General features: G+C 38.3%; 1 protein-coding gene across 1 annotated transcript in view; it reads right to left on the reverse strand.

The window, feature by feature from the left end:
- Positions 1–13,019: 13,019 nt before the first annotated feature.
- Positions 13,020–23,968, reverse strand: part of SLC35F2 (solute carrier family 35 member F2) — a 34,988-nt gene continuing 24,039 nt past the window's right edge. The window contains exons 5-8 of the mRNA XM_026685342.2: positions 23,169–23,325; positions 20,218–20,270; positions 19,100–19,254; positions 13,020–15,663 (exon numbers count right to left, since the gene is read on the reverse strand). Of these exons, the coding sequence (XP_026541127.2) occupies positions 15,418–15,663; positions 19,100–19,254; positions 20,218–20,270; positions 23,169–23,325 (611 nt within the window). The 3' untranslated portion in view covers positions 13,020–15,417. The remainder of the gene's footprint in view (positions 15,664–19,099; positions 19,255–20,217; positions 20,271–23,168; positions 23,326–23,968) is intronic.

The following is a 23,968-nucleotide window of genomic DNA, read 5'->3' on the forward strand; positions in this document are numbered from 1 at the left end:
GTAATAAAAAAAAATTGAATCCCACCACTGTGTGTATCAGTATTGTAGCATTATCAGCACTCAGTCAATAATACTGAAATAGGTATACTAGGCAACTACCTATGCATTCCAAACATAACAATTTTGTGGGCCTTGTTTGTCCAAGTATAACTACCATACATTGTGTTCACAACGGGCCTCCTAATTCTTGCCTATAATATAATTGACTCCACATGCCGGAATAGTTGAGCTTGGATTCCAACAAATATTCTAAACTTTCCATACTTTTCTAAGATAACCAAATGGCCATTAGCGTGACATCTTTTCAGAGTGAAGACAGCAGTAGATATTTATAGCATGAATCATGCATCCATTTCGGTTCATAATCAGACATTATGTTCTCTACTTTCAAAAGACAACTACAGGTCCATATATATATTCTTGTGTAGTTCTTCCATATCACCATTCCTTTTCAAGTAGGTAAAGTGATAAACATTAAGGCATGTGATCATCAGATTCCAAGAAGACTCTGGACTGTCAGTATATTTTATTTTCCAACCTATTAACATGACCAACAATGACAAAATATTGGCCCAAATAAAGAAAGAGATGATGTCAGGATGCATTTTCCCTGTAACATCATTTTTATTTTTAATTTTTACATGTAGTGCTAGAATGAAGAATAAAGTTAAATGTTTTTCTTTCACGCAAGAGCACTTTCTTACAAAAGTTAAGCCTTTTAACTTGATGTTGCTCTCTCCAAGCATTCTTTCCACTGTATTAAGCTATCTGCTGTCCATCAAACCTCTTGCAGATCCCCATGGAATAATCAGCTGCCACCACTCTTAACCTGTAGAGCGCTAGGCGTTTTTCTTGTCAAATGTTTCAAACTAGCATGTGGTGTGAGAGGTATTAATCTTTGAGCATACCTAGAGTAGGATATCAATGGCTGAAAATATTCAATACCTTTTTATTTAAGGAACATCTGAGCAGCTATATCCCAGTATTAACTGAAATAACTAATGTCTGATTACAATCTATTATGCAACCATTCTGTGCCCTAATCTCTTCCCGCCACTATGCCCTTCCATATTTCCTATGCCCAACCCTACTTTCTGACTTCTGTCATCATTTATCCTTTCTCTCTTCCCTTATCTCATGCATTGTGAAGAACACTACAGCCCATTAGGTCTCAGCTTCCCTTCTTATATGCTAATTCCAAACATCAATAATATGCTAATACTATATTCCTTGGAAATATACATACCAATAATGAATTAATTCTAAATATAAGTGGAAGAATGCATGTGAGAAATTCAAGAATCTTTTTATTTCAGGGTCTTACATCTTTATTTGGAAGTAATTCCTATTATATTTAGTAGGTAACTCTTCAACAATTGTTTATGAATCTACTAGTGTTATTTGATCAAAGAGAATATATTTGAATTAAAATGCACAACTAAAATGTGCATATTATTTATTATACAATCAAGTGTTATCACTTCAGCTGTTCTAGCTTCTAAAGATCTTGGAAACTGTAATTTCATGAAATAATGATAATTTGTTAGTTATTCCATAGTGTACCTCTCATAGAATTAAAATTCCTATAGTTCTCTATTAGAGAGAATAAATGGTAAGTTAAACCTGGATCATATGTTCTTGGACTTCAATCTGCACATTCATTTCAAGAAGTCAATAAATGAGAATTTCATATCATGAATGGTTGGTTAAAGAAGAAAACTTTCATTTATTGTCTCTTCTCAGCTCTTCTTCAAAGCCACAGCGAAGCTTATTTGGGATATTCAGATGACTATAATAGGTACAGGAGATTTTTGTAAACATGCTTAAGTTCCTTTAGGATTCAGGGCCTTGTCTCTTGACTCTCTTGGCTCTTGTCTCAATTTCAGACATATTTGAAGAAGACAAACATACAGGTAGGAAGAGCAAAGGGTCATTACCTCCACCTCTGGTGCTGCCAGGCTACAGGCCATATAATGTACAGAGTAGTGGTGGGATTCAATTTTTTTTACTACCAGTTCTGTGGGCGTGGCTTGGTGGGCATGGCTTGGTGGGCATGACAGGGGAAGGATACTGTAAAATCTCCATTCCCTCCCTGTTGAGGTAATTCCCCATTAGGAGAATGAGCGCATACAGGGAGACGTAGTGAGAGTAATGTTGAATAATACACACACAGCACACAGATACACTGTACAGTAAATGTAGGTTTTTACTTCCAATAAACTTTTAAGCAAAGTTCAAACACAGTCCAAGTCATTCACGGTTAAATCAGTCAGTTTTCAGTCCAGGGATAATCCAATAACAAAGTCCAGTATCAAAAACAGTTCAGTAACAGACTTACATCAAATCCAAGAATAACAGTCAATTGGGAAAAATGGAGGAACGGCAACTCTCTCCAACAGAAGAAACAGAGACTCACTCACACTCTCTTCTGAGACTAAAACAACCCAGGTTTCTGGCTCCATCTTATGGCCATTTGCAGAACCACACCCAATTATAGTTTTAGCATTTTCTTAAAGATATAGTATTAAAATGTCTATCTTAGTTTATATATTTCCAACCCAAATAGCTGTTAGGTGACTTACATTCCTAACACTCCCGACCCCGCTAACCTGCTTTCCAGGTCCATTCTCCTGTGCAGGGCAACAAAAGAAGACCCAGCCGATTAGCTGGGACTCGGGAGCCAGAGCGGGAGGGGCCAACCAGAGGTGGTATTTACCGGTTCTCCAAACTATTCAAAATTTCTGCTACCGATTCTCCAGAACTGGTCAGAACCTGCTGAATACCACCTCCGGGACAGAGGCAATGTAGACAGTAAAGCAGTGTTTCACAAACTTAGTCACTTGAAGATGTGTGGGCTTCAACTACCAGAATTCCCTAGCAAGCTAGGCTTACTGAGGAATTCTGGAACTTGAAGTCCACACATCTTCAAGTGGCTAAGGGTGGAAAACGCTGCAGTAAAGTAATCTCTCCCTGAAATTCTACTCGCCAATGCCAGTCCTGGTTGCTACATGATCAACTCATGTTGATCATGTTTGTGTTGGCAACTTCTGTGGAGAACATTTACAATGGCTCAGTGTATAGTACTGTGTTTTTTTCCGTATGTCCAGTCCAGTGCTAAATATAGCCCTTTATACAACTTTTAAGAATATAAATTTGACCGTGAAAAAAAATGAAAGCTAATCCTCCCATGGAGTTCTCATAGTCAACTCCCAGTTCTCCTCATTTACGTACAGTAAAATAAGTTTTGAAATAAATCAAAATTGGGGGAAAGTGGGAGGCAGAACAATTGCAAATTACCAGGGCATGATAAAAGGGACAAAAAAATTTAACCTATATTTAGCAATGCTTCTGGGTTAATCTTTTGTCCCAGTTCACAAAAGCAAGAATTGTAACTTGAAATTAACAAAACAACAAACTTTTGGGTCATAGATAAGAGTTATATACCTCTGTTCTGTTAATTTCAATTTAACACAAGCAAAACCTTCAGGGAAGTTCAAGCAGCTCTGTTAAACATCTGAAACATCATTAATCCTGCTCAACAGGTGTTGCTGCATGAAAGTCTAGCTAAGACTTAAATATTTGACCTGGTTTATGACTCCAGGCTAAACATGAACACTTGCAGGGTCTCTCCTTCAATCCATTTAAGAACTAGAGATGAGTGCAATGTTACAACAAGCAATGACTCTAATTGTTTTTAATTTTCTGTTGAATTTTATTGTAAACCACCTTGACATTTTAAAAAGATGTGGAGATATAAATATTTTAATAAAAGACAAGTCGACAAGTATAAGCTTGTTAGGCTATCAGCCTTAGCTAGCAATCCAGAAATAATTGGGTTTCTGAGGTTTTAAGTGCTGAGCTAAACAAAGTCATGCAAGTCCAACCATTACAACTATTTCTGTTGCAAACATAAGCCAGGCAATCTCTGCGAATTAAAAGGCAATACAATACCTTGTAATACCTTTAGACCAGAGAAAAGTTCCTATTCTTGATTAAAGAGGCAGAACTGAATGGGGCAAAGTTTCAGGAAAGAGGAGTTTTGAGGTGGGCTTCAACTTGATGACTCCCCCATCCCAAGCACAGATTTTATTTTATTTATTTGATTTGCCAATTGTTTACAAGATAATAAGTATAAATGTATACATAGTTGTGAATACATGAAATGGGTACATATGAGAAAAATAAAAGAATAGGAGAAACAATAGGACAGGGACGGTAGGCACGTTGGTGCGCTTATGCACGCCCCCTACAGACCTCTTAGGAAAGGGGTGAGGTCAATAGTAGACAGTCTAAGGTTAAAGTTTTTGGGGTTTGGGGAAGAAACTACAGAGTCGGGTAGAGTATTCCAGACATTGACCACTCTATTGCTGAAGTCGTATTTCCTGCAATCAAGTTTGGTGCGGTTTACTTTGAGTTTGTATCTATTGTGTGCTCTTGTGTTGTTATGGTTGAAGCTGAAGTATTCATTGACAGGTAGGACATTGCAATGTATGATTTTATATACCATGCTTAAATCAGACCGAAGACGGCGTAATTCAAGGTTTTCTAGTTCTAGAATTTCAAGTCTGGTGGCATAAGGTATTCTACAACGAGTAGAGGAGTGGAGAACTCTCCTTGTGAAATATTTCTGGACTTTCTCAATTGTGCTAATATCAGATACGTAATGTGGGTTCCAGACTGATGAACTGTATTCGAGTATTGGTCTAGCAAATGTTTTGTATGCTCTGGTTAGTAGTGTGATATTACCAGAGAAAAAGCTACGTAGGATTAGGTTAACAACTCTTAATGCCTTTTTGGCTATGTAGTTGCAATGTATGTAGATGAAATCCCCAGAAACTCCAAAAAAGCAGCCAATGACATATTCCCAAATCACTTAAATCATTCGCAATAGGATACTCCCAAACTTCGAATAAAAGAATGAAAAGCCAACAAGGCAATGCTATCATTGCTACCTAAAATGTTTGGTAGAGAGCCATTTGGTATAGTGGTTAAAAGAACAGGCTAGAAACCAAGAAACCGGGAATTCTAGTCCTGCCTTAGGCACAAAGCCAGCTGATGACCTTGGGCCAGTAACTTGCTCTCAGCTCTAGGAAGAAACCACTTCTGAAATCTTGACAAGAAAACCACAAGGCTCATCCAAGAAGTGATGGGGGATCAAAGGAGGCTCTAGAAAGGTGACAGATGAGCATTTGTTCTCTACCAGAACCATAGCTCAGAGTAGACTGACTGTTTTTGTGACTTTTTCAGTTAATATCAAATATAATATTGTTTCTTTCAAAAAAAAATCTAACAAAGAGAGCACTAGTGCAGTGGTATCCCCAGGGGTAGGCTTCAAAAATTTAGCAACGGGTTCTCTGCCCGGTTGCTGGGTGGGCATGGCCTAGTCGGCCTCCTGCACCACAACCAGGAGGGCCTTTTTGGCCTCCCCAAGCTCCGGAGGCTTTCCTCAAGCCTCCAGAGGGTGAAAACGGCCTCCCCGGGCTCCAGAGGCTCTCTGGAAGCAAGAAATGGGCCCATTTTTGGCCTTCCTGAACTTCCAGGAGGCCCATTTTTCACCCTCCCCGAGTCTCTGTGAGTGCCCTGCACTTCTCTGCATCCAAAACGGGCCACGTGGGGATTTCAGGGAGGCAAGGGCTGGGCAGGGCCAGCCAGGAGTGGGATTTGGGGCAGAGGTGGTATTCAGCAGGTTCTAACCAATTCTGGAGAACTGGTAGTGGAAATTTTGAGTTCTGAGAACCAGCAAATACCACCTCTGACTGGAGATCTTTCACCTGCCAAGCCCACCAAGCCATGCCCACAGAACCGGTAGTAAAAAAAAAATTAATCCCACCCGGGGATTCTCTGAACTGCACTTAGCTAGAGGCTCTCCCGAACCCCTGTGAACCCCCAGCAGCCCACCCTTCGGTATCCCTCTATGGTTGCCATCTGAGAGAGAGATGTGGAAAACTTGTTTGTCCTATAAAGATGTTCCTTTCATTGTTTGACAGCTGCTAGCCCTCTGCAGGCTCTTTATTTGGACTCCAACATTATCGTTTCTTATTTCCTGTTGAGTAACAGCAAGGCTGCCCTATGTCACACAACGCCATTTTGTACGTTTGAAGCTAAAACGAATGGATAATGCAAAGTGGCTACATATCTACTTAATGGCAAGCATCTATAAAAACAGCTTTGGATCCTTTCTCATGTTACCATCACAGATGCAACTTCTGAAGTTCCTATCAGGTTGTGTAATCTCAGAAGCTCTAGGCTACATAGGAAGTGTGCCTGCATTGCAATCCCTCCCTTGATTATTCATACCCCAGCACCTTTCAATTTCCAAAACATTCAGTAGAAAGTTCCTCAGGAAGGGGATTTTTAATACCAGCTCTTCCCCTATAGTTTTCGATGTTTTAGAAGCACAGAAAGACAGGAACTACGATGTGCATGTCACAAATGTGGAAATGTGCTACCACAGGTCAAGGATTTAAAAGATAGACCAAACTTTACCATTCAATCAGAAGACAGATGCCAGAGAAGGCGACATGTTAGCATGATCTGCAGTTGCATAATTCACATATAGCTCACAGCCATACGGGAGTCACATCAGGGAAGACAAATCCAATCCGGGACTTTTGCAGGGCTATCTTTAGACAGGCATTTTAATTAATTATTTTTCTTGTCAATATCTGAAACCTAAAACAGGAGTAAAGGAGATTACTTACAGAACTGTTTAAGTAATACCCCATCTCCTCCCTCCTTCAGAATGTGTGGGATTTTGTTCTCTTAAATGGTCACCAATCCTGGTATGTGGCAAGATGCCTAGAATGGCCTATTCTTAGCTGAAGAAAACATAAGTCGGTCAAGTTACCAACGTTCCTGCAAACATCATACCTCCACAGAAAACCATCTCAGTTCATTCTAAGACTGAAACAACTCTTGTTCTTTCCTTTTGTACCAAAATTTTGACCTTCGGCAAGATTAAGGAGCCTCTGTGGCGCAGTGGTTAGAGTGCAGTACTGCAAGCTACTTCTGCAGCCAGCTGCCTACAATTTGGCAATTCAAATTCAAATAGCTATTGCTATTGCTCTTAAAATTTGAATATGTTGATACATAACATTGTACCTACCTGTGTGAAAAATATGGACACCAGAAGAACAATTTATTTAGGAGCAGACATGGAGGAGAAAGGTGGCATAAAAAGACCATAGAATTATCACCTTACCCTCTTATCTATTCTCAGTTCTTCTCCCCAATATTACATAGCCCACAATTTATGAAGCTCTTGCTAGTTGTTACCATCCTGATCCGGGATGAGTATATATGGATGCAGATTAGCACCTACCTGAAAAGTAGAGATTCTTTTTAATTTACAGAAACACTCAAGTCATATTTTTAATTTCTCCATTAATTAGCCTTAGCATCAAGATGTTGCCACATTTTTTTGCAACTGCATAGTCTGTCACAATATATCTGAAATGAGACTTGAGATGTCAACATTTGATGGTATTCTGGACCAAGACTATTAAAAAGTTTGATTTTATTTATAATTAAACACAAGTTTTATTTAAAAACAAACAAACTCTAGAATGCCCAGCCAAAAGAAATCTGTTATGCTTTATTCTAAAATGTAAGAAAGGAAAGAGATGATCTCAGGATCAGCAATAGGCATTTTAGGTTCTGTAATGCCAAAGGCAGAATTAGAGGTTGAAGTTAAGAGAATCCCAGAAAGGACATGTAAAAATCCCATTGAAATTTAAGAATGTAGGACTGACTGTAGAGATGAAGGTGACTGTATAGCTGGCTGGAGAACTCTGGGAGTTGAAGTCCACAAATCTTAAAGTTGCCAAGTTTGGGGACCCCTGTTCTAATTTGTTAAGAATAACATAAATTTGTTGGTGAACATATAATATATGCTTGGAAATTAGGACAACATGGGGAAATCTGATATATACCAGTTTCTCAATCTCAGCCACTGAGGAATTTTGGGAGTCCACGCATCTGAAAGTTGCTAAGGCTAAGGAACACTAATATAATTTTTTGGGAGGGATAATTCAAACAGTATGACACAAATTAGTTTGTATAGGATAATGTTTGCTTCATAAAGTTAACAAGGATTGAACTGTAGAGTTAAGTAGCCTATTTAGAGATCCACTCCTTTTAAAAATAAATTGATGTAAAAAGAGTGCAATAACAACACTGGTGGATATTCAGATAGCATCAAAGTTAGTCATAATTGTAGCACTATTATTTTACTTCAGAAGTTTGTCAAGGTTCATGTCAAAGATCCATCCAAGAGAGTGTCACATTCAATTAAACTTAATGCAACTGTATTTTTGCTAAAGATGGCTATAATCATCATAATGGCTTCAGCTATATGTGATTCAGTAACAGAACTGTAAACTATTATAAATTATAGTGTAAAATATGGCTCTTTTTCATTAACTGATCCATAAATTGCTTGGGCATCTTTGAAACATATATTTTGAGAGACAGACTTTTCCAATATTTGTTGGGAAGCTTAGATTCCAAGATACAATTTTATGTCAAGGGTAAGTGAACAGACATGAAATTGCTGTTTATAGAAGATGGGAATTTATAATGCCTCATTTTAATAGCTTTCTGAAATTCTTCAGGTTGCATTTATCTTCATATAAACACAAAAAAAATTCTGACAAGACAGAATTGTTGCTGATTCTAAGGGCTAAGGACTAGACTAAATGCAATAGCAATTAGGTTTATATACCACTCCATAGAACTTTACAGCACTCTCTGGGTGATTTACAATGTAAGCATTATATGTATATTGCCCCCAAAACAGTCCTCATTTTACTGACCTTGGAAGGATGGAAGGCTAATCAACCTTGAGCCCTATCAGGATCAAACTCCAGGCTGTGGGCAGAATTTGCCTGCAATACTGCTTTCTAACACACTGAGTCACTAGTGCTTCTTTAAGGAGCAACTTCAGAGTGTGAACAACCTGTTTGATCCTGCATTGATGTTGAACAATCATATATCAGAGGCACACTGTAGTCGTAGAATGTAGTCTTGATTCCTAATAGGGAGGGGCTGCTTTCCAGAGGGCAAAGAGACCACAAAGCTTAAATAATTTGGTCAGGAGAAAGAGAGTTAAAAAAGCTTTTCTCTAGCAATCCTCAGAATATAGCTATAGTGTTAGGTGCAGATTAATTAAGATGGTGACACAGTCATGTGAATGAAGTTCCATCTCTTTTTATTGTGTACAACACCTTTACTTTTCATAGCCCTCTGAAGACATGGCTGAATATATGACATATGCTGCCAGGAATAACTACTGTTTGAGATAGCTTTGAAAGGGAATTAACTCATTAAAAGAGAATGCTTTTATCAAGGTTTCATATGACAGACAATTTCCAAGCACAAAGACAAGATCATCAGAGGTAAAGAAAAAAGAACATCTGCACCCTATTTGTACTTTCACTGAAAAGCAGTGTGTAGAATGATTAATGCAGCTGCAGCATTCTGACTGGGGAATTCTGGGAGTTGAAGTTCCCACATCTTTCAGTTGCCAAAACTGAGAAACACCAAATTAAGGATTCAAATCAGAGGTGGTATTCAGCAGGTTCTGACCAGTTCTGGAGAACCAGTAGTGGAAATTTTGAGTAGTTCAGAGAACCGGCAAATACCACCTCTGTCTGGCCCCTCCCCCATCTATTCTCTGTCTCCCGAGTGCCAGCTGGTTGGCTGGGTCTTCTTTTGTTGCCCTGCACAGGAGAACGGAGCTGGAAAGCAGGTTAGTGGGGTGGGGAGGGAATGGGGATTTTGTAGTATCCTTCCCCTGCCACGCCCACCAAGCCACGCCCACCAAGCCACGCCCACAGAACCGGCAGGAAAAATAAATTGAATCCCACCACTAATTTAGATTATGGCTGAGATAATCTAGGCTCAAGTCTATCCTTAGCCATGGAAGCTTGGTTTATATAGGAAAGACATGAAAAAGGAAGCACTATGCGCATCAACTTGTGCTTCGGTAGGAAAATCAGAATATTTGCTTAATAAATGTATCTTCTACTCATCCCTTGATCTTGACCCAAAGACCAGAAAGTAATAAAATATATTCCATAAACAGTTTTGGGTAATAAAATGCTATACTTGATGAGCGTTCGATTTGGTCCAACAAGATTCTTCTTCGATCCATCCTAAAAAAAAATAGGATAGCCCAGGTGGAGCATGAGACCAACCTTAATCCAGCATTTTGTTTTTCACAGATGCTAGCGACGGGAATATTGAGACATAGTCTCCCTTTCATGGCTCTTCTGAAACTAGTATTTAGAAGAATACTACATTCCAATGGAATGATAATATTGTGTTTCAAAACAGCTAATGGTAACAATTTTTTTTCTTCCTTTCCTACTGGCCATTACAATAGAATTTGCCTTTTACACATATAGGTCAACAGCCTCACCAAATCAACTATGGCTGCCAAGATCGTTTTCTTAACGAGCTATCGGCAGCTTAAGCCTTCATCGGTCTATACATGATGAAGTTGTCCTCAGGTTTGCTGTGAATCACATAACAAAATTAAATAGCTTCAGCATGTTGTACAAATGCGGCCAATATTAACCATCCTGATTAAATGAGTTGTGCAAATAAGACTCCAGGCTTATATTTACATTTTAAGCTAAAATCTTTTTTTTTCTTTCAAAAATTCTGCAGTCTTTCCTACCCCAGAGAACCCAAGTCTTCCAATGCCTGCATTGGTAATAGAAAAAAAAAAGTCATTTGGATGCCATCTAGTGGCTTAAGATGCAAATATAAAATATTTAGAACCTATCCAAAGAGTGTGCCTTTTCTTCCAACCCCATCACATTTGAAAAGGTCCAAACAAACACTGGTGTTTGCTTGGCTCCTTTGGGACTATTTGAAACTACACTTAAACCTGTTCACACGACACTGAACTGCAAAGTAGACAAGCACATTTTGCCCAACCATGTTTTTATTAGTTCATTGCTTGGCTAGCTGGGGAAATTCTGGGAGTTGAAATCCACATATCTTAAAGTTACCAAGCTGAAGTGGTTTGTTTAGTAGTGTTATATGAAAATTGAGCAAATAACCATGTACCATGAGAACGTGGGCCATGCATACCCAACCACTGCATTATTACACATTCTTAGAAAAGGGGAGCATGCATAATTTATTGTCAGCCTAGTTGTCTTTGAAATTTTGATCGATTCCTGAGTTTTTTTTAAAAAATGATATATTGATCCACTTTAGTCTTTTTGAGTTAAAGGTGAATTTTGTATGTGAGGAAGGAACAAATGCCAGTAGTAGCATTAAAGATCTCCACACATATTTCCATTGTAATCTGTAAATACTGTTTGCAGTGGAGAATATAATACAGGGATCGTGATTTTTTTCAAAGCATTAAATTCTCCAAAAATGTATTTATTAAAATCCTCTAGTTATGTCTACTTATAATACCTATCATCTATCTATCTTTGTTGGCTGTAAATATCTAGGTAACGAATAAAGCATGCCAATTTTCTGAACTTTGAATACAAAGTGCAAAGTTGGGTGAGATTTCAGCAATATCACTAGCAAACTTCCTCACTCACCTGGTGCTATTCTTATTTTCTCACATGACACCTTGCAAGATGAAGCTAATTTGAATTTTATTTGGGGTCTATAAATGTTCTGTGCTAACAATCCTTGCTCTATGAAAGGCTTTCCATGTGATTAGATCCCTGATTCTCTAAATTTTTATTACAAGGACAGAATTTTCTGACTAAAGGTTTACTTGGCTTTGAACTTATTCGCTACCTGAACTAGTCTATTTTTTTATCCTGTATTGTGCAGGAACTCAAAGTGATACACATATTACTCTCACTCCCCCCCCACCTAACAGCAATCATCTGATGTAGATTGGGTTGAGAGCAAGCAACAGACTCATAATCACCCAGTAAGCTTCTGGGGCTAGGATGGACAAGGCCTTAGATCTCCTTGATCTTGTCCAATATCTCAACCATTGTACCACCTCAAAACTCTCAGGAATTTTTACCTTCTGAAACCACCTAAATCAGGGGTATCCAAGTTTGGCAACTACAAAACTTGTCAATTTCAACTCCCAGAATTCCTCAGCCAGCATGCAAGTTGATGTCCACAAGCCTTAAAGTTGCCAAAGTTGGACTCCCCTGACCTAAATTATTATCGAATCGTATTAATGTAACACATTTCTCAACCTCGACAACCTTAAGGACATCAACTCCCAGAATTCCCCAGACAAGCTGAAGTCCACAAATTCTACATCAGTCTAGCTATTCTGTGCATCTGGTGAAGCAAGCGCAGTTCATTGAAATGTATGCCATTTAACTTTAAAATAAAAAATAAAAGTTGCTATCAGACTCCTGGTTTTCTTTTTTTCTTTACTTACTAACCCTATAATTTCAATAACTGAAAGCCCAAACTTGCTTTAGAAGATAGTGGGACTATATTGACCTGGACAGAACTCAGAAGTTAAGTAGAATCAGCTCAGGTTAATTCATGGATGAGGTGCAGGTTAGAATTCAAGAGCTATTGGTTTGACTGAAAATATCTTGGAAAAAGATACTGAAAAACATCTTCCAAAACATTACCAGGAAAATTAGATATTAGCAGGCCTAACCCTTGCTGTAAACCAGAGGTGTCAAACTGGCGGCCCACAGGCCAGATGTGTCACACACAAGCCACGCCCACTCCAGCTCCACAAATGGGAAAAACATCACAAAACATCATGTGGCGGCAATTTGACACGGTGAGTTTAATACACATGCTGTAAACTCACCACCTTCTTGGAAGACCACAAGGGGAATATAGAAAAGCTGGGTCTATAGCACGTATGCTTCCTCAAATACAACAGCCTGATACTTTTCAGTATAATTCAAGAGGGCTGTAGCAAGCACAGAAAGAGCAGGAACCCAAGTTTGCACCATATTTATCTTAAAAAATTGCAGCGACAAGGGAGTCCCATATGCATCAGTTGGTGCTCTTCTGAAGGGTAAGCTAAAATAATGAAATCAAACAATGAGTGAAATCTCAGAATAATGTTTTATTGTGTGGCTATTAAGCAAAACTAAGTTATACATTTCATTTCCTTTGTAAACGGATGATGAAAAGCCTCAAATAATTTTGCTATTTATTCACGGGCAGAATGGCTATATTTGATAAATTGTAACTTTAAATTTTATACAGTAACATAAATCTTTAACTAGAAAAAAAAATATCAAAAGCAGCATATTATGAGCCATGGTGATGCAGTAGTTAGAATGCAGTACTGCAGGCTACTTCTCCTGACCGCCAGCTGACTGCAATTTGGCAGTTCAAATCTCACCAGGCTCAAGGTTGACTCAGCAGCCTTCCATCCTTCCAAAGTGTGTAAAATGAGGACCCAGTTTGTTGGGCAATATGCCGACACTGTAAATCGCTTAGAGGGTTGTAAAGCACTGTGAAATAGTATATAAGTCTAAGTTGCTATATTGTTCCCATATGATCCTAGAGGTCCTTAAGTTAATCCTGTCTTCCATAACAGATAAGATAGCTCTTACCACCCCAATGTGGTCGTAGAAAGTTCCAGCTACCTACTTTTCCCACAAGAATATATAAGGTAGATGTGAAATAAATAAGGCAAAGAAGTACCAAGGGGGCACGATGGCTCAGCGGTTAAAGACACTGCACTTATCAGCTAGAAAGCTGACAGTCCCTGTTCGAGACCCAAGTGCCATGCAACAGGGTGAGCTCCCATTCTTGCTCCAGTTCCTGTCCATCTAGTAGCTCAAAAGCATGCAAATGAGAGTAGATAAATAGGTACCTGTTCAATGGGGAGGAAAAAGTACTCTGTATGCCTTGGCGTATAGTGATACTGGTCACATGACCATGGAAATATCTTCAGACAATGCTGGCTTCCTTGACTAAGAAATGGAGATGAGCACCATGCACTAGAGTCTGACATGATTTTTGGACAGGGAAAACCTTTACCTTTAAAAAGTACCAACACCTGCTCTGAACAGTTCCCTAGAATTTTTCAAGTAGCTTGTTTTCCAAAAAGACAAAAATGCATAGGGGACAATGAGAGAATGTAGTCTTTGTGTTTTTCCTTCAAGCCACTTTGAAATAAGACTTGACTCCTTGTTTTCTTTTCCCAGAGGTAGGACAATAATTCTTGGAAGTGTCACATTATTTTTTAAATGCCATAAAAAATCAGGCATGTTTCTTATCACACTTTTCAAGTGAAGTAGAATATACTACTTCTACTTCACCAAGAGCATTCAAATTATCTCCTTGGAGCTGCTGGTGAGTTGAATTTGGAACGGTGATCAGAGTTCCCATTTTATTCTGTTTATATCAGGAGTGGGAGAACTCAGGGCCCTCCAGAAGTTGCTGAACTACAATTCTCAGCAACTCCAACTAGTGTGATCAAAGGTGAGAGATGCTGGAAGGTATCGTTCAGCAACTATACTTTAGCAAGGTGACAAATATCTCCCTTCTGTTTATATATACATATGCATTCATACAATTTGGAAAACCACTTGTTGTTAATAGTATCTTTAGATTGTCAAAGAAATTGATCTACACATAGATTATCTCCTGCAAAAAAAATAAAATATCTTGTTTGGTTGCTGCACACTATGCCAAAGAACAGATACACTTCCTGTGTGTGTGTGTGTGTGTGTGTGTGTGTGTGTGTGTGTGTGTGTGTGTGTGTGCATACACGTATGTGCACACAACTGGAATAAGGGTTTGATGCATCTTTTCACATAACATTAGTCATGCTTTTTCTTCATTTATTAGCATCAGGAGTCAATGCGATGGAACCTAAATATACTAGTCTTCAAGAATTGTGTTGCGATTAAATTAACGTGAACAATATACATTGCGTCTGCATGTTAACAGGATAAAGATCAGTGTCTATTACAGGATTCACACTTCCAAAATGCAAGATTTCCCATCCTCGTGGTTTAGCAGTCTGGGAGGTAAGGATGCTTCACTAACCTTGATCTCTGTTCCCAGCCTCTCTGATCTTAGCTGCCATCTGATTTTATGTTTTGTGTTTTTCTTGTTTTCGGTCTTTCTATTTTCTTTTTGCTAACCTCATTGACCATGTGTAAGTTTGAGAGAGTAAGAAATTACTCAAAATAAGACACGTGTTTATTCTGAGTATGGTCTGGCTTTCTTTGATAGAAAGACAGTCTAGTCTCTACTTTTCTATTCACCAGTCCACTCTAAGAATAATCTTCAGTGAACAAGAATTAATACTGGTGTTCCAAGTAAGGATCGTAGCCCTCCTTGTTTTGGTGATACGTTTCTAGACTTTGTCATGAACACAAATTCCATCATGGATATTTCTCCAGGCTGTCCACCATAATACGTAGTGCCACCTGGTGCTTTCTGAAGTCTCCAGAGCATCTCCAGCAGCTGAAATTTCATATTTCACAAGGCTGTTAATTTTGTAGATGTGTCTTCTGCCTGGCTGTCGTCTTTGTTGCTCTGAGTTGTCAGAGTGTCAGTGGAATCCAAGTGGTTCTCCTCGATTTTTAAAGCAAGGTTGTCAAATCCAGTACTATCTGCCATTGGCAAGGTGGTTGAAGGGACTTCTGCAGTACGGGTTGGGGTGGAGCAATACATGATGAAGCCGATCATGATGACCACAAAGGATAAGAGATACAGCACGGAAAACTGTCCAACATAAAAGACAGAGAGAGAGAGAAAAGTACAGAGATGAATGGTCTCTTCCGCACAAATATGGGTAACCATAAAATCCATCTACTCTAGAATAGAATAACTTTATTGTCACTTTGAATGTACACTAATCGGCATACATTAAAATGAAATTTCGTTGCATATAGCTCTCAAAGGGTCATCACCTCCAGTATACACTACTTATGTATATAACAAAATAAATAAATACATAATTATGCCTAAACATGGGAATCCAGAGGAGTGAGGGACAGTACATGCCTTATGACATCACTGCATAAACTATGTAAATGATATAATTTGCATCAATTATATGATACAAATAAGCCTCTATTTGTGTCATGTATATGATAATATGATACAGACAACATCAACATAGTTTATACGAGATGGATAGGCATTTTGTTGGTTCTTTTTATCAGCAAAGGCTTTACTGAAACAACAGAGGATTTACTGTATCAAATTCTTTCAGTTACATTTGGATAAATTACTGGGATAACTCAAGCTATTTGACAGACAGATTGAGAAGATGGGAGAGGGAGGGTTAATTCTAGGCCTTGTCCCAATCTCACATCACTTTTGCTCTCCTTAGCCAGTTTTACTTCTCACCTTCCCTTCCATTATTGATTCAAACAACTGAACAAAGAAAGAACAGAAGAAAATAAGTCTTAGGTCTAGCATTAGCTTCAACATTCCTTCAAAACTGAAGATGATTTAGCTACAGGAGCAGATTTATGCTGGTATCCACTGGTGTCCATCCTGAGCTTTGACCTTGGATTTTGGTATGTAAGCTGAAATGTATCTATCTATAAGATTTGGATGCACAAGATCAGAAAAGCATTAAAAACTCTGAAGCACTTTTGGTCCCCCGACGAAGAATAGATGATCTGCCTGCCAAAAATTCTAGAAGAATCTATAAGCAGCTCCAAGCTATCTAGCACTAGTGAAATAATGTACCAGGGCTCCATACATGAGGAAACAGCTCTAATTCAAAGCACCAAATCCATATGCAAAGGTGAAATGCTATCTCAAAACCTTTTGTAACACGCTAATTTGGCAGTCATTCAAATCAGGAGACAGATTGTGAGCACTTTTGCTTCCAATGCTATATTTTCATTGCTGCTGGTAGACAAGGAAATTTACAGAATAGGCCTGTATTTTTTTGCCCCTTCGACTTGGGGAAGGGAACCTGAAGACTCATTCCCATGGAGACACTCTGATCTCTGTCACTAAAAGTTAAGAGGCAAGATTTAATCCTTTTAGTCAACAGTTGACCACATGGATCCTCCTAAGACCTTCCAAAATCTCATGACTGCCCCAGAAAGCTCCTATATTAATATGTTTATCCTGTTTTATTGGCAACTAAATGAAACAAGGTTGGCACTCTCTTCTTTTGAGATGTTTTTCCAACCTCCAAGTCAAGTTTATAGCCCTGAGATTCCCAATATCCAAATATTAACTGGATCCACATCTGCTCAGTTTTTTCATGGTCAGCAAAGTTTGGCTAGATACCATCGCCTGCTGTAATTAGGCAATAATTATATTAACTATAATTGGCTATATTTCTGTTTAAATATAAATGAAATGAAACCAAGTTCACTTTTCTGCATTGACGCCTAGCACGTCACTCAAAATCAAAGTGTGGCCTTTGGTGCCCAAATCGTCATGCATACCTGCTGTAAACATTTAGAAGTCTTTAAATCCAATCACAAATAAAGTTTTATCCAATTAAACATTGGCCTGCGCATATTTGAATGAATTTCTCTGACGTGTGGAAAGCTCTACCATCGTAAGAAAAATGTAATTAATTGGTTAAATATAATGCTTCTGAGAAAAGAACCTGTAAAGAATTCTGAGTAAGCTGAAAAGCTTCAATAATCTTTAATCAACAAGAGGTAGTGCAATAAAGGTTCTCATTTGGCGGTAGCTTTATATCATTCCAGCTCCTTATTAAATATTCTGACTCAAAGTTGCTTCTCCAAAACTGCCAGCCATGCTTATTTCCTATCCTTCTGTTAAAGTTGAAATAAATGTGACTGAACTATGGACCTTATGAATGGAAACAAAAGCTGTTTGTGAGTCACTTCCTAACCTTGCCTAATTCAACCCTCAACATTATAAAACACACAGCAATATATACCAACATTATGGTATAAAGATGTTCTTGTCAGGTGCACACAACTTAAAAATCCAATCAGAAGTACAAAGGTGATCTATATAAAAAATAAAGAGCTTTAAAACCAAAAGAAATTACTCTTTTAGGTCTGAAACTAGCTCTAGGCCAAGAATCTGAGGCAGCAGTTTTGCTAGGAAAAATGACCTTTTGGAGTCATAAATCTAAGCTTCTTAAAAGAAGCTTAATCTCATCCCCTCACAGACATTTCAGCAAATCAGTTTCCAAATGCAGTAGATAATGCTGGTTTATCAATCTAAAACATTCTGTGTTGGAGACTTACAGAAAGCGGACAGTTTCACTAAATAAACCAGGGTAAACTTTCAAGGTCTTATTCAGACTGTATGGTTATTATCTCGGGCGCTTAACAGAGGGCTGGCCTCTTTCCATGGTAATAATATATGCTCTGACTTTTCCAAATTGCTATTTTCTCATGCTGTGGCACCAGAAATCTCAGAATTCATGATGCTTTCAGGATTCCAAGTTTTAGGAAAACTCGACACTGCTTGTGTTCATACGTTTGAAGTAATTTACAAAAATTTAGTTTATTTAGTTTGTTTTTAGCTGAGTATGACATGTGATCCCAGAAAATGTAGTCTTGGAATTGTGGTTTTTGACTTACTGAAAAATATAATCAGAATCACGATAAGTCAACAAATCAGCGTTAAAATGATAGGGAACCTTTATTTAATTCCAAAAATTTCACCAGGTATAGCCACAAGGAACAGAAATGATGCTTTTTTCATTGGAGAACAGGTTTTAGGAAAATTGGGATAATAAAGAGAGGCTTAATAAATCCAGCAAAGCTGCACACTTCTATATTTTGCTACTGGATTTTGGGGAGGTGACGTATGTGGACTCTTGGGGACATAAAAAGGGACTGGGGGTTCCATGTAGCTACCAGCTGTCCTAATTTAAGCTAATGTGAATAACTGCCCATCTTATTTCTTGTCTGCTGTAGGATCAGACACTTGGCAGTCAAGGTGGCATTACCAAGGAAGGTGGATAACATCCTTCTATTCCCTCAAAAAATAAGGTATCTGCAGATACTCTTTTATTCTTTGTGCATCTGATGTAGACCAGTCTACAAAGTGTTGCAATAAACGTGAATTCTAATCAATGAACATTAACACTACAATAAATCAGTTAGTTATTAAAGGGTTGCAAAACTGCTGATGCTTTAATTCCTTATTCCAATCATACTTGAACGTGCTCAGTTAGCAGGATCCCAGTCTCACTCACCTTGTAGCCAAACAAGAAAAGTCCAAAGAAAAGACTGTAGAGATCAGCTGTCAGGATGCCCAGATTGACGGAGGTGGCGCTGGTCACTCTAATCACAATCGGCATGAAGCTGTACAGCCCAAACATGCACAAGGCAAAAGCCACGAAGAGCAGCGCTGGAAAAGAAAGCAATGACTTGTCAGTTCAGAGACTGAATGCCAAGAATATAAAAATCAGACAAGGGAAAACACCAATATTGAGAAATTGCTTTTTTTCCCCACCGCCAATACTTTTGTAGAACTTTCATAATCTATCTGCAGATTCTCCCAAACTAGGTAAGACAACAATGTCCCTAATCCAGGGATGTCAAACTCAATTTCATTGAGGGCCGCATGACCTCAGGAGGGCAGGGTGGGAATGGCCAGGGTGGGTGTGGCCAGCATGACATCACTTGTGTGTGGGGGGCGCCTGTGGTGACCCAAGCACTCTGCCCAGGAAAACAGGCTTCCAAGCTCTGTTTTCAGCTGCAGTGGCCTCCTGCAACCCTCTGCCAGTGAAAACGGAGCGGGAGGGGCACACACGGCCCTCCCGAGCTCCATTTTCACTGGCAGAGGTGTTGCGGGCCAGTCCTTTACTATTTCCAGGATGGCCCAGTGGGCCAGAACTAAGCATCCCATGGGCCAGATCCAGCCCCTGGGCTTTGAGTTTGACACCCCTGCCCTAATTCCTGGTCTTCCTGGCTGGCAATGAACAGTAGCCGAACAATAAATGGGAATTCAAGACTGCTAAATTAAACACTTATTAACGATTAATGTCATGTCTATAGCCTTCTATAGCAAATAGAGATGACCTCAAAATGAAGACATGTACACAGTGACTTTGTTATGCATTTATCATGCAGGGAAGATTAAGTTTAATTGTAGTGATCCTTTATATTCAATGCAAACAGAATGCCTGCATTTTATGCATTTGTTTTCTTAATAAAGCTACATAGTATTGCAAAAAAAAAAAAAACACAACCTCTCTCTATCCGCACTTTGTTGTTTATTTTAGTTCACTAGGAAACATAGTGAAAGTAGGCCTGATTTGCAAAGTAATTCAGTTTATTTGTCCCTGTGCTGCACAACACTCATACATACCAATTTTCCAGTTCCACTGAATGTTAGCTATGTCTCTATGTTCCACAATAGCCCTAAAAATGGCAAGGAAAAAGAGGAGAAAGAATAAAAACAGAAAAGAAATGTTCATTAAAATGTGAAGGTATTGTTTTCAGAGTCTAGAATAAAATAACAAGCAATAGATTAAATTAATAGACAAATCAGTTTACAACAAATTAACCTTTATTTATAAGTTAATCCCACAGGGTTCAGTAGAGACCATCTCAAGTCAGAATGTATAGAATCACAGCTTTGAGATACATTTTCTTGCTCCTTAAAGAACAGAGTTATAACAGTATAAACTTTTAGAGAAAGGAGCCCAATTTGCCAATTAAATTTTCTTAAAATAAAACAATGTGCTACAAAGTGTTGGGAGGTAGCATACAGATGATGATGATATATTAAATATGATGTATTAGAAAGCAGAGAAATAAGTTTTTGATGAATTGAAAACTGTAACACACAAGTTAAGAGGGTTTTTTTTTTAAATAACCCAGAACTTTCCAAATAAAAACCTATAAATGATTTTATTGCATTCAAGTACACAAGTCCATAGCTCAACGTTTGGCATATCAAAAAACAAGTATTCATAGTATATCATAATAGAAAAGAAGTTTACTAACTGAAACATATTTACTCGTTCAATCAATCAATCAAGAATTCAATCAGGACAGATGAAAAATAAAATAAAATAGGGTTTTGAAAATTGTTCCCTAAATGCTGATACCTCATGTGTGTGTGTGTGTGTGTGTGTGTGTGTGTGTGTGTGTGTGTGTGTTATTAGAATAGAACAAGCACTTTATTGATTTAGTCATTTGGCCATATCAAAAGTATAAAACTGGTCCAAATATACAAGTAAATGCAAAGAAAACAATAGTACATAGTATATCATTAGCCCTGGTGTAAATATTTCATCCTCTTCTAAATGGCCTTTGATACAAAGAGTATGGTCTGACTAATAATATGCAGGTTTGTTCCCTGACCTCCCTTGAACTATTTCAATTATATAAGGAACCACACCAGTGGTGAAATGCTACCGGTTTGGCCCAGTTCAGCAGAACAGGTAGTAAAAAAAAAAGCTCCGACGATCACCTGAGAGGAAAAAGAAGAGAAAAGCACAGGAAGAGAAAAAGAAAAGTGCAGTCCTGCTCTCCCCTGCGCTTTTTTCTTCTTTATCCTCTCAGCTGATTGGCGCGGCAGAGCCTCAGCTGGTGTTTGGAAAGCTGTGTGTGTGCATTAGGTGCGTGCAAGCACGAATTAGGTGCGTGCAAGCACGAATATGACTGTGGGGATGCTGCGATAGTAGTAAATGTGAAAAATGGTCATAAGTCACTTTTTTTCAGTGCCACTGTAACTTTGAATGGTCACTCCACACAAGCAAAGTACCAGCAAAGGAGGGAAAAAACTCCAGAGACGTTCCTGAGACAGGAAGTCTAGTCCTGCCAAGAATGTAATAAGGGTTAACGGAGAGGCAGTTTCTGTAAGCAACACCAGTATGTTTCCTTCCTGCCTTCCTTACAGGATTAGGCCAGTAATTTCTTAACAACCGGTTCTCCGAACTGCTTAGAATGTTAACAACCGGTTCTACCGAATAGATGCGAACTGGTAGAATCCCACCCCTGGGTGTGTGCATGCACGAATTAAATGCGTGCACACATGAATTAGATGCGTGCATGCACAAAGTGTGCGATCACCGAACCGGTAGGAAAACTGCTAGAATCCCACCATTGAACCACACCCAGAAAATCAGATTGCTATTAATATTAAGTATTTCTTAAGAAACAGTATGAAGAACACTGTACTAGCAGCGAATTTACAGCTTCAAGTTTTATTGGTCTCTAGTTCATACAATCAAATAAATCAGTATGGAGGTGAACTGAATAGAACAGAACAGAACAGAATTAGAACAGAACATAATTCTTTATTGGCCAAGTGTAATTGGAGACTAGGAATTTGTCTTTGGTGCATTTGCTCTCAGTGTACATAAAAAAATACATAAACAGTAACTCAGTCCAAATGACAAAAAACATGAGAACTGTTTCAAATCATTCAAAAAGACTCCGCTTTAACTATGTAATTACAAATAAGTGTTGGAAATTCAAAGGACCAACATAGGTGCCTTACTACAAATTCTAAAGTAAATAAGAAAACATAGAAATGAACCAATGAGAAAAATAGTTGAATGTCTGCTTACTGAAACCGTGAAAGATAAAACAGTCTGTAGCAATGAATGTAGAAAGTCGAGATCTGAACCCACTAATGGTTAATCTCATAGAATCCTTAATTCCATGACTAATTCTATGAAAGTCAAAGAGATTATTTGCATGAATAACCATTGGCTGGACTTGACAATCCATTTGACTGCAGTTAGCTCACAGACTGAAAAACACAGAATTCAGGCTATGAATTGTGCACATTGGATCAGGCAAGCAAATCAAAACTTAGTTATCTTCAATTGTCAGGTGAAATCTGAGTTTCCCCTATAACCTTGTGTCCTGTTTATTACAGAATGTCCTGTACATTATATGTGTAAGACAAGGGTCTTTAAACTTGGCAAGTTTAAGACTTGTGAACTTCAACTCCCAGAATTCCTGAGCTAACGTGACTGGAGGAGAAATTCCGGGAGCTGAAGTACACAAGTCTTAAAGCTGTCAAGTCTGAAGACCCCTGGTGCAAGAGATATATGAAAAGACACAAAAAGTTGACAAGAAGCAATAAGTATAAGAAAGCTTGGTGGCCCAAGTCAAGAAATGTGAAGCTCTCTCCTGGTTACACCCTTTCAAGTCTACAGATGCTCAAACACCCACAAAGGTTAATTGCAATGTTAACAATGGGTTAATAATTACACCCACCAATACATAGAAGAGAAACCACCCTGTTTCTGTGAATGGTTTCCTTTAATTACAATTAAAATACATATAGTAGATTCTTACAGCTGCAGAGCGCTGATAACAGTCCCAAACAAGCCCACCATTCCTAGAAACTCCATTCTGCTCAGATTTTTCACAATGTATTCCTCACTCACATTCGAAATGGCATATAATGAAGCACCGAGGAGGACTAAGACATCTCCAACCACCACGTCACTTCCTGCACAGAAAACAGGGACAATAACAACAGAGGGAATTTGAATGGTAAAATTAAAAGGATGATTAGTAATATTTCCAATATTAACCAGAACAACTAGACACAAGGACAGTTTTTTCCCAAATGCCATCACTCTGCTAAGCAAATAATTCCCTCAACACTGTCCAAATATTTACAAAGTCTGCACTACTATTACTATTAATCTTTTCATCACTCCTTATCACCCATCCCCTCCCACTTGTAACTGTATGACTGTAACTTTGTCGCTTGTATCCTCACAATTTATATTGACTGTTTCCTAGTATGATTTGATTGCTTATTGTACCCTATGGCTATTATTAAATGTTGTACCTTATGATTCTTGACTCTTGACCAATGTATCTTTTCTTTTATGTACACTGAGAGCATTTGCACCAAGACAAATTCCTTGTATGTCCAGTCATACTTGGCCAATAAAGAATTGAATTCTATTCTATTCTATTCTATTCTATTCTATTCTATTCTATTCTATTCTACTCTATTCTATTAAAATGTTGAAAAGGTGGTATCTCCTTTCTCCTTATACAATAAACATTGAGTGTGTTTAGTGCTTCATCAAAACCCACTTCTGATTTGAGTTAACTAGTTTCACACATACAACTGGTGA

Source organism: Notechis scutatus, chromosome 5 (assembly GCF_049901735.1).
Source record: "Notechis scutatus isolate UNSWTSFEM ecotype Mainland chromosome 5, rNotScu1.2, whole genome shotgun sequence".
Classification (NCBI taxonomy): domain Eukaryota; kingdom Metazoa; phylum Chordata; class Lepidosauria; order Squamata; family Elapidae; genus Notechis; species Notechis scutatus.